This window comes from Cygnus olor, chromosome 3 (assembly GCF_009769625.2).
Source record: "Cygnus olor isolate bCygOlo1 chromosome 3, bCygOlo1.pri.v2, whole genome shotgun sequence".
Taxonomy (NCBI): Eukaryota; Metazoa; Chordata; class Aves; order Anseriformes; family Anatidae; genus Cygnus; species Cygnus olor.
Window position 1 is genome coordinate 118,783,495 of NC_049171.1, and position 14,462 is coordinate 118,797,956.

The 14,462-nt window shown below is 40.0% G+C and overlaps 1 protein-coding gene across 2 annotated transcripts in view; it reads left to right on the forward strand.

The window, feature by feature from the left end:
- Nucleotides 1–11,656, forward strand: part of EFEMP1 (EGF containing fibulin extracellular matrix protein 1) — a 48,997-nt gene extending 37,341 nt beyond the window's left edge. For both annotated transcript variants that reach the window (XM_040553380.1, XM_040553381.1), the window contains exons 6-11: nt 2,107–2,226; nt 4,940–5,059; nt 6,470–6,589; nt 8,122–8,245; nt 8,356–8,551; nt 10,467–11,656. In XM_040553380.1, the coding sequence (XP_040409314.1) occupies nt 2,107–2,226; nt 4,940–5,059; nt 6,470–6,589; nt 8,122–8,245; nt 8,356–8,551; nt 10,467–10,625 (839 nt within the window). In that variant the 3' untranslated portion in view covers nt 10,626–11,656. The remainder of the gene's footprint in view (nt 1–2,106; nt 2,227–4,939; nt 5,060–6,469; nt 6,590–8,121; nt 8,246–8,355; nt 8,552–10,466) is intronic.
- The last annotated feature ends 2,806 nt before the right edge of the window (nt 11,657–14,462 follow it).

Sequence of the window (14,462 nt, forward strand, 5' to 3'; positions counted from 1 at the left end):
CCCTTCTCTTATTTAGGTCAAAACCAAGAATAACACCTGTGTTACATATTACACACTGACCTAAATTACCAGTACATCGCTACTCTTCATACTGTCAGCATTTCAGAATAAACACTGTCTTTGGGGATTTATTTATTTATTTATTTTTAACAACTTTGCCAGAAAATGTTCTTGGGACCAGACCTTGATAGAGGTTCTCCATATGGGAGGAAATGTTTCTCTCAAATTTGAACAAATTTTTCCAGACCTTTTTGGCTTCAAGTTGGAGGAAGAAAAGGACTCATTTTTAACAATTCATTGTTTTTTTTATCAAAATGCACTAACCATTTCTTTGATTTTTAAAAAAAAATTTTTGTAAAGAAATTGCTTGTTCACCTATCACAAAATTAGTCTTTTCTGAAACATAGGATTGAAGATAGAATGAGTTGTCTTCCAGCATTAGTTCAAACAGAAGATTTGGCAGAATTGATTAGATTACACTCAGCCCTTGGATCTGCTTGGAGCTGATGTGCACAAGAGCCTAATACTGCAAGGAGAACTCCCACTGAATTAGAGTCTGATCCTGTAAGCATTTACATGCATAAATACAAAGCTTAAAAAGTAAAGCATTGCTTATATGCCTATATTGTATAACCAGGTTTTTAAACAGCAACTTTTAAGAGCTTGGTCCTGTAAAGTCAAGGATGCAAGAGGTCTGCTGTGCCTCCTAATACATTCAATTTCTGCTTCAGAATTTCCCTGCAACGGAAGAGTTACAGCAATAATCACTACTGTACGGATAGCCAGGAGTTTTTCCAGCGTAAGCCTTTTCATTCAAACCCATCCAAAACACTTCACTAAGTTTAGCTCCAAAAAGTGACTGCAAAATTGACAGAAAAAGAGTTAACTTCTAATGATTATTTTTTCACTTGATATTAAAACAAACTTTCCTTGTCATAAAAAATAAAAAATCTTGGCCTCTTTTTAAACACATCTATGGTGGAAACAGCTGGAGGTAGGAAACTCAAGATCTGGCATGGATATGGGAAGTGCCTTTCTTTGTTCCAGTGAAAACTGGTATTATTTGTCTGAGCGTTGAGCCTTTGAAATCTCACATTGTGTACATGTACAGAACACGGCACGGATTTCTCTACCAAGATCAAGCAGGCCACAACTAAAGACAACTGCTGCACATACATGCACAATCAGCGTTGCAGCATAGCTTAAAAAATTGCAGACAAACAGGCATTATCTCCTCCAGAATGTAAGGATGCCTTTTAAAATGCAGAGGTAAAAAAAAAAAAGGGGGGGGGGGAAGCTGTTGCACATTTTGTGTGGATTGCAGGTGAAAACCCTGCTCCAGTGCACATTAGGAATGCTGAAACTTGGAAAGGCAGTCTGCTCCACCTCACAACCAGGGCTAATCTGCAGGGAGAGTCTGGGGAAAGTTAATACCGCCTGAGATAGCACAGCTCCAGCCAGGCTGCTCGCCTTCCTCAGCACCAGAGCGCAGCCAGAAGGTGCTGGTGCTGCTGTATCCAAAGGCACGCAGGAGGGACAGCAGCCCCCAGGGAACCCAGCCAGTTTCTGGGGGATCCCTGTGGAAGCACAGCCATCTGTTTCTTTTTCAGGGCCACTAATCTTCTGTCCTCACAGGGAAAGTTTGGACTTGTCCTAACAGAGCTGAAAAGATTTAGTATAAGCTAAGCGTGCTGCATCTGAAGTTTTGGTTAGATGAGGTGCAAGTTACAGTCACTCTGTTGGTCAGCCTTAAGTCTGACCATGAGACAGATCATCTTCTGGCTGAAAAGCAGAACCAAACAACCTGGGTTTTGCCTATGCAAAGTAAAACTAAGGACTACAGTGGAACTGACTAAAAAGTAAAATTAGCATATGTATTGATCTTAGTGGCCGGAAAACAATCTGCATAAAAGATTTTTTACACAAGTTAAAGAAAAGGGTAAAGCATTCCTAATATCCATGGAAGCAACATCTACCCCACATAAGCTTTTTTCTGCTTTTAGTTAAGTTCAATTAACTTTACAGTTAATTCAGCAGCACAGTTAATTTCAGCAGCACTGAACTTCCAAGATGCCATTTGAGCTAATTTCTCTTTTCATTACTCAGATATAGATGAATGCACCCTGCCTCCATACTGCCACCACCGATGTGTGAACACTCCCGGCTCCTATTATTGCCAGTGCAACGCTGGTTTCCAGCTAGCGTCCAACAACCACACCTGCGTGGGTAAGAACTTCTCTGCGTGCACTTACACGAGCTCACTTGGTGTAGAGAAATACTGACACATGACTTGCCACGGTTATGATTTAAGTGTCTTCATCCCAACTTACTAAAGGAAATAAATTCCAACCAATATGTTATACTAGTTGCTGTATAGAGAAGCTGTCTTGCAAGTGATCTGAGAAGTACTGGTGAATTAGAAAATCAGAGCCTCATGGAAAACCCATTCTGTTCTACGTTTCTGAGGAGCACCTAGTTTGGCAACTGACCTCTGGAGGTTTACATTCATTATTTAATCTTTGATTTAATTATTCTTTCAGTTCTGGTGGATTGCTTTTTCAGTATTACTTGCTTTCATGGTATAATTCCCAGTTTTACAACACAGAGGCTGGAAACGGAAACCAGGGGGAGCAAAACAGTTAAGTGTAATTATCCTCAGCACACGATAAATGTAGTGATGAAAAAGCATTTACATGTCAAACACGAATCTCTGGAAAATACTACTACAAATGAAAACGAGGGGTCACTACAAAAGCCACGTTCATCCCCTTAAAAGTAAAGCACTAAGGGAAGCCTTAAGTCTGCCGCAAAGTTTGAAATGAGATCTGATCTAGAGCAATTAGAGATAGTAATAATAAAAAGGAAACTATGTCTACTGAAGTGCAAGGTACTGAAAAAGTTCATATTAAATGTACATACTTGGTAGAAGGATGCTATTTCTTAAAGCTGATAATTCTCCAGAACACAAACTTCTCAGTGATACTACTAAAAAGGCAAGAGCATTGTTAAGAATAGCTATAAAGAACAAAACTTGTGTTGCCATTTCATTTTTTTTGCATGTTTTTGGAATAAAACTAGGTAGGAAGTCAGAAGATTGCTTTCCTGATTTTGGCTAAGGCACAAGAATAGCCATATTGAACACCAGCAAAGTTTTGCTTAGCCCTATGTTTTTTCCAAGCTTCCAAGCAGAGGGCTTTAGGAAGAGTAGGAGATATGTAGCCTAGCAACTTGCACATCAAGGTAGGTTAAATCCTTTCATGTTCTGAGTACTGAATCAGAGGAACATAAACTTTCATTTTCTGAGCAATTTCCCTTCTCGTGCAACACTCTCTTGGATCTGAAATTCCAGCTCCTGGGAAATCAATAATTTGGCTGTTGACTTTAACAGAATTGGGATCTCAGCTAGGAATGGGAGAATGGCCACGTTAAATCAAGAGACTGGTGATGGAGATGGCTGCGAGTTCTCTATGGCTATATATACACAGGCAGGCATGCTACATAGCACTGTGGTGACAGGCATTTGTTTTCTCACCAAATAGGTGAAATATTGCATGTGGACTCAATGTAACCACATGATGAGTTATGTCATTTGCCCCTTCCCATGGCTCAAATGTAAGGTGCTTTCTTTCAATTACACTTCCATATGAAGCTCCAAGTTCGCTAGGTGCTTCACCAAGAAATCCCTTCTGACTCCTGCTGGCCTCCCAGCCCAGCAAGTCATACTCCCACCATAAAAGGTAAAGTAAATCCTTACACAAAAATCTGTAAAAGAGTGACTGCTGCATCAAGACAGACTTTCACATCTGCAACAGTCATCTGGCAGAAGTCATACTTCACAGCTGTACCGATTACATTTGTTACAACTTTTGCACATATTGAAAGTGGGTCAATATTTCTTGGAAGGGTAACAAATGGAATTGTGGCTTTGGCTCGCTTATTATTCCTTCTGGTAGCGTTGTCATAATGTACATTCTTCACACCATTGCCAGAAATCAACTAAAAGAACGAAAAATGCTTGGTAATCATTTCTCCCCTATTACCATTCATCATAAAGAGAAGGATCATAGAGATAATTAATATCCTCCTCATTGGTTTAGTTCTTGTGAATGCCAGATCTTAGTCATCTTTGTCAGTTTTAAAAGTTGTATCTGTAGATGAAAGTGTTGCTGACATTTATATGTACTTACAAAAGCTATGAATTCAAAAATCATTTAAAATGCAGCTCTCTACTAACGAGTATAGCTGATGAACACAAATGAATGGAAAATATGCAGGGAAGGCACACAAGGGAAAATTCACTGTAGATTTTAGCATATGACAAAGGAGCAATAATTAGCAGCCTATAAAAATAAGCACTGTAAATTGCAGAGGTGATTACACTTACATAAACCTTGCATTAAAATTTCTTCTCTTATATTGCCGTGTTCTCACATATGTTCTTCGGATTGCACACGATGAGAAATCTAGCATAGAACCCCCCCCCCATATGGTCTAGGCCTTGGAGCATTGCAAAACTATACTGGCTTAAAAGGCTCGTGTTATAATTGTAATGGAACTTAAAAGAACAAATTTTAGGAGTAATAAATAGCTCAGATCTTAACCACTGCATGCTGAGAGGTCTTATCTGTATGTGTTCCTTATATCAATTATTTATAGACTTGGCATTTCATACCTGAAAAAAGACACTGGAATGTGAGGTTTAATAGCCACACTAAACATTATTGGAAGAATTCATTACACATTAGAATAACTCTCATTCCTGGAAAAATACTTTTTCTACATGGAATGTAAAGCATAGATCTGACATTGTTCCAGTGACTGCAGACCTGTATTGATATAATCAACCGAGGTCCTGCTAAGCACTAGGCACAGACTTAATCCACTTAATCAGCCTAATTACTAGGTGCAAAAGATAAAGATCTGTAATTTTTCTTTTCAGACATAAATGAATGTGATGCCAATAACCCGTGCGCACAACAGTGTTACAATATACTGGGTTCTTTCATTTGTCAGTGTAACCCAGGGTTTGAGTTAAGCAGTGACAGAATCAACTGTGAAGGTAAGCAATTATTTTTCTTAGAGGAGCAACCATTTCTGATTTATTTTCTCAGAAGCCTCTGTGAACTAAGGGATACAATTCAAGTGGAAACACAATGTGGGAGCGAGTTGTAGCCAAAAAAAATTAAGACAATTTTATTTTTTTTTATTTTAATGTTGCAAATACCATTGCTGATACACACCTTAGTAGCTGCAGCTGCATTCAGGTGTCTCATTAACAGTAAGTACAAAACAGGACAGACATTACTAGAGAACAGAGAGAGAATGAGAGAGAATAAGGCTTCTGAATATTTATTTCACAAACACTTGAATTGTGTGTGGTCTAATGCTGATGACCATTAAATGAATTGGAAAGGAATGCAAACCAAAAAACAAGTGAAATTCTGTGTGCTGTTAGGTTCATCTGAAAATAAAGACCTTAAATTTGACTGTAAGGAAACAACAATTGTGCTTTTGAGGTGCTTTCAAGCCTGTGTATACAAACAGCATGTCTCCTGATGTTTATACAATCAACACTTTATTTCGTCTGCCAGTGCCTCCACAGGATTCCTCTAATCTCCCTTTGGACACGATGATCTCACCCGTAAAGCCCATATCCCTTCTACCAGTCTTTGAGCCAAAGAGGTCTTTTTGGTTTACCACTGCCCTCCTGAACAAGCCAGCAGAGCTATTACAGATGCTCCCCCTCCAAGCTTCTTAAGCTAATCCTACTTGCAAGCAAACAGAACAGGGAGCAGCAACTATGCAGCCTTCAGTATAATCCCTGACAAAAATCAAGAGCTGGGCTCAAGGCTCAGAGGTACTAGGAGGGCGGTACACTGTTTTCCAAGCCATTCTCTAGTTTGCATTGGTTTAATTTCACTTCTGCGTAATAGCAGTGTTAAAATCAGGTTTGTGCTACAATTCTCTGGCAAGGGGCTGATGGTTACACAAGGATTAAGAAAAAGAAAAGCATATATCAAATAATATTTGAAGACTAAAAAGAGACTTTAGCCTCTTTCCCAAAGAGCTGCTCCATTAGCGCACAAAGACAATAGTTTTGCTACACTAGCTAATCTCACATCTACTTTTCTGTGGAAGTAATCACTTCTAGAATACAAAAACTATGGATTTTCTCTACAGAGGTTTTCCCAAACTTGTTCAGAAGTCTTAATTTACCTTCTACTTCCTCAAATAAATGCATTTCTCATTTTTTTAAATTTAAAATTTCTCATTAAAAAAAAAAATAAAAAGTACAACCAGACCTTCAGTTTGCAACCTTGAGGTGTTAAGCAGTAAGTTAAGAGTTTTGAGAGCTTCCTCTTTTTAAGGAATTTTTCTTCTGTTAGAACCAGCATCTAGGTGTTATATTTAGTTTTGTAGAAAGGTAGATGTTAAAGAAAAAATTAAGCTTAAGTTCTTCTCTCTGCAGATACTGATGAATGCAGAACTTCCAGTTACATATGTCAATATCAGTGTGTCAACGAACCAGGAAAATTCTCATGTGTCTGCCCTGAAGGTTACCAGGTAGTAGGAGGCAGAACATGTCAAGGTAAGTGCCCCATCTTGACAGTCCCAATATTGCATTACTGGTAACACCATTTCACACAAGCCTAAGAATGCTTATCTAAGTGTTTATATTTCATGACAGTATTGTTAGGCTAGCAAAATATGTTGACGCATTTGATGATTGACAGTATATTTTATATTAATTCCTTTTATTTGAATCTTTCAGCTCAAACTCTAAGTTTTTCAGATGCTTAGGATAAAATTTTCAACTTTCGTAATCCTTAAGTAAAGCTGGTCTTGGATGTGTAGGTGGTGAGGAGTCTAAGTTCCAGAGATAAATGTCTCAGAAAAAATCAGGTCATTTATTACAGACATTGGGCATTGCTTTATATCTGTTTCTTTTTATAGAGGTTTCTAAGCGCAGCCAGAGCAGAAAGGAAAGATATGTTCTTTCTGATAACAGGAGGAAAGAAAGCAAGAATTTTGAGTAGATTATTTATATTGTGTTTGGAAAATAAACATTCTGGTCAGTTGTTCAGTTACAGCTAGGTGCCACCAAATACCAGGATCACAGTTGCAAAGTTCATTTTCCTCACTGGTGCTAAATGTCTCTTTACAGTTACAGAAAAAGTGCAAGAATCATTGTTTTAGTAATCCAGAACCTGATTTCACAATCTTTATTTTTAGAAATAGGTGTGCTAGTTATTGTCAGAAAGGGTTGAGGAAATAAATTGTTTATGGTAGTGTTGTGCAATGGTGGCTCTTTTTGAGAAATCAATTTAGATTCTTATCATTCTTAAGAATAGCAACTGATACTGAGTATCTTAGGGTGGGTTGTTTGACCACCTAAAAAAAATAAATAAATAAATCTGTTTGGGCCTTCCCAGAGCTTACATTTGAATAAGCCCTTTCTGGGGCTGGGTTAGTTTCAGGCAAGCATATGGATAGACAGGGGTTGGGTCTGACACTGCCAGGATAACAGAGCATCACAAAGCTGACAGTCCCCATTTGCATTCAAGGTCATTTTCCCAGGGTTAAAAAAAAAAAAAAAAAAGAAGCTCTACTTCACATAAAAATAAACACACCATGATTTCTTCCAAAGCTACTTTAGTTTAACTACAGCTATAAATATTAACTAAGCATTTAGTTAGACCATGAAACCTAAGCAATTAAGTGAGATCCTGCAAAAAGCATGAAATGACATTCTTTCTCAAAGCCTCTTTCCTCTGCCTGTAAGATACCTTGTGCTAGAAAATGATTCATTGCCAACTAGGAACTCAGGGTTTCTACAGTTGCATTACATGTACTATGACTAATGTGTTTCTTTAGTCAACTAAAGATCTTCAGACTTGATTAAGATGTGGTAAACAAATTTGTTCCATTTCTACTGTTCCAAATCCTTTATAGCAAGGCCTTGGAAAAGCAGGTGAAAAATAACATAGAAATCTGTTGAGTTTCAATAGACAAGCAGGTGGCTTGTTGGTGGTGGGTTTTTTTTTTTGTTTTGTTTTGTTTCTTTTCATAGCAAACTCGATTTAAATCTGCTTTAACACAGTTCCTTCTTCTTCCTCCTAGACATAAATGAGTGTGAGACTACTAATGAATGCAGAGAGGATGAAATTTGCTGGAATTACCATGGAGGATTTCGTTGTTACCCAAGAAATCCTTGTCAAGAGCCTTATGTCCTAACATCTGAGAAGTAAGAGAAAGCCAGAGAGTTTTTTTAGGGTTATTCTCAACAGGCAACACAATCAAATACAACAGAAATCATGTTTTCAAGTATCAAGTTTATCCATTTTTGTTTTTCAGCCGCTGTGTCTGCCCTGTATCAAACGCCATTTGCCGAGAGCTGCCTTACTCTGTTGTGTACAAATACATGAGCATCCGTTCAGACAGAACAGTGCCCTCTGATATCTTCCAGATTCAGGCAACCACTATTTATCCTAATACTATTAATACATTCCGGATCAAGTCTGGAAATGAAAATGGAGAATTTTACCTGAGAGTGAGTATTGGTTGAAGTCAGACCCTGAGCAGGATATAAAACCACTGGTGCTACCGAGGTGTCTTGCCATTTTGACAACTCCATCAAGTGTTCCTATAAGAGAAATACAGCATAGAAAGTTTATCAGCTTTTTAATATTCCCTTATTGAATGTACTTGGTTTACAGACTTCAAAAAGCTTTTACCTGCTCTGCCCAATAACTCCACAGACTGAGAATCAACCCATTGTAGTCACTTGAAAGGAACACCAGTAACATTCATGAATATTTAGCAATCACATCAGATTCACAAAACAGCTCTGCTTTTCACCCTGCACCAATGTCCCATGTGTATGTATTTAGAAGAGGGTCATAGAAAGATTCTTTGTACATTCTTAATTCCCCACACACAAGAAAGAAATTAAGTCAGGAATAGCTTGGGATGGAGTGCTGATTTCAAATGATAAATTCAGACAAACTTGCAACCAAGATTGTGTTGAGCGAGAACTTTTTCTTCAGTGCTGCAGCAGTTTCAGAAAACCAGAAGTTCAAGTGACTTATGGCAGCAGTATTTCCTGCTGGTACAACGAATGCGAGTAGATACACATGAATGAAACTGTCTGTAAGATCTAGCTTAAGATTTTTGAAATCAGACTTTTTTTGTAAGCTTAATATGGACAAATTCCTGGAAAATCCTTTGTTTTATGTGGCTTTACACTCAGTAAAACAGAAACAGCCCAGAAAATTTAAAACAGAGTTATTAGTTAGAAAGTTTTAATTTATCTATTTTTCTACAAATCCAAAGATTTCAGTGTTTTAATAGTACAATAGAAAAGTAAACCAAGATATAGCATTGCCTATTTACACCAAGTCTCCCCAGGATGGGAACAAGGAACTCCTCGCTTGTCTGACTTGTTCTGGTACTGACTGTAAGCCAGTGCTCTTCCCTGGATTTCTCTTTCCTGGATTTATTGCACATCGAAACCCCATGCCTACTCCCAAAATACCAACCGTTATTTAAGGTCGACAACTCTTAAGAACAAGTTCACTCCAGCTCTAGGTAGGATAGGACTCCAACCCAGCCTCCAGACCGACTTTTAGACTGACAATTCCGATCTTCTGTTGCCACCCAACAAGAAATCACAGGTCTTAAATAAGGAAGCATGTGTTTATTCCTGCCAAAGCACCGCAGTAAACAAAGGCTTGCCTAGAAATTATTCCCATTGTTTGAGTCAAGTCTGAGTGAGGTCTCTGGACATGGATTCCTTTGTTTAACCTACTCAGTCCACATAGGGAAAAAATTATCATAGGTAAAGGGAGAGATCTGTACCCTTTTTATCATCTGTACATTTTGAAGCCTTTTTACAAGCCAGTGGCATGCCATCTTTCAGTCACATCACAGGGCCAGCAGCACAACGCCTGGAAAGAGCCCCAGGGGGCTATAAGAGGGGCAGCAACAGGCATAGAAGTTGCAAAAATTCCCAGTTTTTCAGGGAAAACAGCTTCTGGAGTATGAGCCATGGCATGGACCTAGAGTTTCCTCCACTGAACAAGCTACATCACTGTTAAATACATTAGGTTTCTCTTCGTGTACTTATTCTTCATGTATTTTAAAAGCTGATAGATGGGGGTAAAACAAAAAAACATCCTGGGATAGATTACCACTTTTCAGATCCTTTAGGAGAGTCAGTATAACCAGGAACAGATTTTGCAGCGCAGTTTATTCCTCTGAGCCCTAGTCAGGTAAAGCTTCCCCTCCAGCAAAGCCAGGTGTGAGATTAGTCATGACCATTTAAAAATGTTAAAATAATACTTACATTGTGCATCTCTGCGCTGAGACAGAGCATTTTTGTGGCGCAGTAACACACAAGCAGTCCCTTGATACAGCTAGGGAATCTTTTTAAATTTGAATTAAACTTTTTCCCTCCTTTCTTTCAGCAAACAAGTGCCGTAAGTGCAATGCTGGTGCTGGTGAAATCCCTATCGGGACCAAGAGAACACATCGTGGATCTGGAGATGCTAACAGTCAACAGCTTGAATTACCGTACAAGCTCGGTGTTGAGGCTAACGATAATAGTGGGACCTTACGCATTTTAGGGGTTTCCAGTAACCCTCCGCTGGCACTTAAAGCGGCCAAAGAATATTATCTTAAAGAAAGCACTTACTATTTTATTTATAGATTTTGCTCTTTTTTTTTATTTGTTTAGTAAAGTGATATCTTTAATCCACACATTACACGTGTAATTCAAAATTAGTAGATGTGTTCCATAGTATAACATGGGCATTGTCACTTTCTGTATAAAGATTTCAATCTTTTTTATTACCTTACTTGGCCTAGATACATACTACACTTTCGTATGAGAACTGTATGTTCATGCTCTCCTGTAAAACTTCACACCCTTCCTAGCCAAATAGGTCATGCAATTAAAGGTGATCTTTTGTTGTTTTTATTTTTAAATTCTAATGCAGCTACTGACAATCTCAAAAGGAAAAAAATATAGTATGAATGATACACAAAGTAACGGTTATCTGATAAGCTAAAATATATTTCTTTTTAACTAACTTTGTAACAAAAATAAGTCAATAAAAATCTATTTCTGTAGACATTTATGTGCTATCAGTTGGTTTTTCTAATCTGGGTTGGGGGTAAAGTTATGTTGTAAGAAGTGTTTTGCATTGGGTTTTTATATGCAGATTGTGTTAACTGTGCCATTCTGCTGTCTCCAAGACAAACAGACCATAGTAAGAAAGTTTCTCCAACAATGAAGAACTCCAAATGGAAAAACACCACACTGGGCACTTGCGTCAGTGCTTGCTCCCAAGAACACTGTTGGTGGTTACTAGTTAGAGGGATACAGCATTTTCAGACAGAAGTTAACATGCCATTTTTCCAGAAATATGTTGCATTTTACAAATTAAGTGCATTTGCTTAAGTTATATCATATATTTTCAGGCACTGTCCTATTCCTGCTCTTATAATTTGGATGCATCATGTACAGTGTTCATAAAATTTATTTCTAATTCAAGAACTAATAGCATCTTTTGTAATATGTAAAATCTTATTTCTTGTTTAAAATGTAGCAGTTAATCCTTCGATGTACAAAATTTTTAATAAAGATCTCTTACCATAATGTATTTACTCCTTTTTGTTTGTCTGACCAAATCTTAACCACATTAGAGGGGTGAATATTCACCTACTGTGGAAGTCAGCAAAGGCCCCCCGAGTTCTTCAATGCCTTTGTGGAAGGACGAACTTCACCTACTGAGTTTTAATGCCATTAAAAAGAAAAACATACCAACACATACACGTCACTAGTTAGCTGGTGGTCTAAAGGAAGGAACCTCTATTCTACTTGAGGTTCATTTTCTGTAGAAGATACTTGAATAATGGATACATTACACACACAAAACCCGCTTGTGGTAGAGACCCACGGATTCAGATTTACTGAGTGACTGAGTCACCCGCAGTGAGGGCTTCCAGGGGCTGTGCCCAAAGAGAAGCACCACGTGTGGCTGAAGGATCTAGCATCCAGAGGTCCCAGGACACACAGCAAACCACGCTCCAGGATACAACTTGGAATCGGCCACAACCGCTCCGGTTTGGGGCAACACATCCCCCACGCTCAGACAAATTGCAGAACAGGACTCTATTACCCAGCAATCGCTCCTTCAGGCACTCATTTGTGGCTTTAAGCAAATACTCTGGCTGCCAACAGGGTCAGAGCACACGGTTGTGGCACAGGCCAGAAAAATAAATAGCGCTGGCACAGGGTCACGCTGTCATTGCCTGGGGCCCCGGGGCTGTGGGGTAAGACCACAGGTAGCCTTCAACCTCCTCCACAGATAGGAGCTCACCGACACTGAGCCAGATGGAGGAATTTAATCAGTTTTCCACAGCAAACACACTCACCATGCCCCCTGACATGTAAAGTTTGGCTCACGGGAAGCTCCTTCCTCTCCCCATTCATCTCTACAAACCTGCTGGGTCTGACAGGTAGCTCCCTACCCCACCCTAGTGGGAAGGTAGACACCTCAGGTATTTAAATTCCTAAATAGCATAATACAGCATCACCCACTCTAATAAAGACTTAATTTCATTGTTTCTAGGTTTAAAAAAGGGCTATTTTCCCACATCCAGCAGAGCCGAGATGGCTTCACCTCCTTAAGCCCCAGCACCCACAGAGCACGGGGCCAGCCCCTGCTGCGAGCTCAAGAGCCACAAACCATCCCTGGCGTGCCCCTCACTGCCAGGCCCTGCCCCAAGGACTCACTCTGCCTTCAAGCTCCGCCAACACAAACAGGCTGCTTATTTACACCAATTTTATCACCAGCACACACTTGCAATCATTGGGAAAGCAGAGAAGCATTTGTGGCAGCCCCACAACCACCCCGTCCCGTAGCAGCAAGAGGCCTGGCCAGGACCACGGCTGCTGTATCCACTCCAGTTTGCAGCCCCACCAGAGCCCCGAGCACGCTCCTTTCACTCGGCTGCAAATCCACAGTGCCTTCAGAATGCCATCAGCACACCAGGCACTTGAGTAATTTCCCTTTTGAATCTCTGCTTATCTGACAATGACCCCAAATTGATCATTTATGTATGTGTACATAAATACAACATACTTTGGTGGATAATACCCAAATCCAGGCAATTTACCTGGATTTCCTGGTAAACCCAGGAAGCTTGTACATACTGCAGGAACCACATACGATCTTAGCTTCGCATCACATGCATCCAGTGGCATAAAAACAAAGGCAGTTGCAAGTCCAGCCTGCCCATTCCTCCACATCTCATCATGCTCATGGCCTTGAAATAAACCATTTATTTCTGCGCAAGCTGCCCTGCCAACTACCCCGCTCCCCATTTGTTTGCAATATTCAGGTCAATACAAGACAGCTTGCAACCCAAACCAGCCAAGCCAGGAGCTACCACGCAGCTCAGGAGCATGGATCCAGCTGCTTACCATCACATCGATGTGGGCCTGCTGAGCCCAGGACACTGCCGCTGGGTGTGCGCCCCGCTGACCCATGCAACAGGAACCACGGCGCTCCCGCAGGACAAGGAACAGCAGCAGCCCCTCCAAAACAAAACTGGGGCAGGACTGAGGAGCTGGAAGAGGGCAACTGGTGTTGTTTCAGATAGGCATGTGGTATGTGATGGAGCCTATGCATATCCAAAAAGCCCATAAGCAAAAGCAGAAGGTGCCTTAGCAAGGAGAGCATTTGTACGCAGCGCTGTGCCAGAAAACCTGAACGTTGTTAACAGGTTCATCCTATTCTAAGGATGGGGAGTCCCAGCAAAACTGCTACAAGAGCTTAAATAACTGCTTGGGTTGAAAGGAACAGAGAAATCCCAAGGAAGGACCTGAAGGGAAAGCACTCACTCAGCTTTTGCTACAGCAATACCGTTATCAGTAACACGCTTCAGGAAAGTTTCTCATATAAATCTGCTGTCACTTGGAGAAGAACTTAAATCGGGATCACATGCAAAGTTTAATATCTCCTCAGAAATAGAAAAGAGGGAGGAAAAAGTTTTAAAGAAATAGGACTGAGTAAACAGAACTTCAGGGAAACAGAAAACAGTTCATTCACTTCCCTGAGACCACCTGAACGCAGAGCAGTGGGATTATTTTGCTTGGAAGGCTCACAAATGCGAGTTTATTGTTGAATCTTGTTTCCATGACTGCGAAGAGTTGCTTATGTTTTGAATGATCATCCATGTTTCTAACTTTATAACTCTCCTATTAAAATATAGAACAGCTGCTGCCCCCGTCAGCTGTTCGGCATATGGAGCCCACCAGGGACAAAGCCCACTGTTAACACAGAGAATTATTTTTAACGCCCTCACATTTCTAAACCTCACCATCATCTCAGCAAAATGGCACGCTTCCACCCTCCCCAGCTGGGGGAACACCTGCGTAATACAGCACTGAGCTC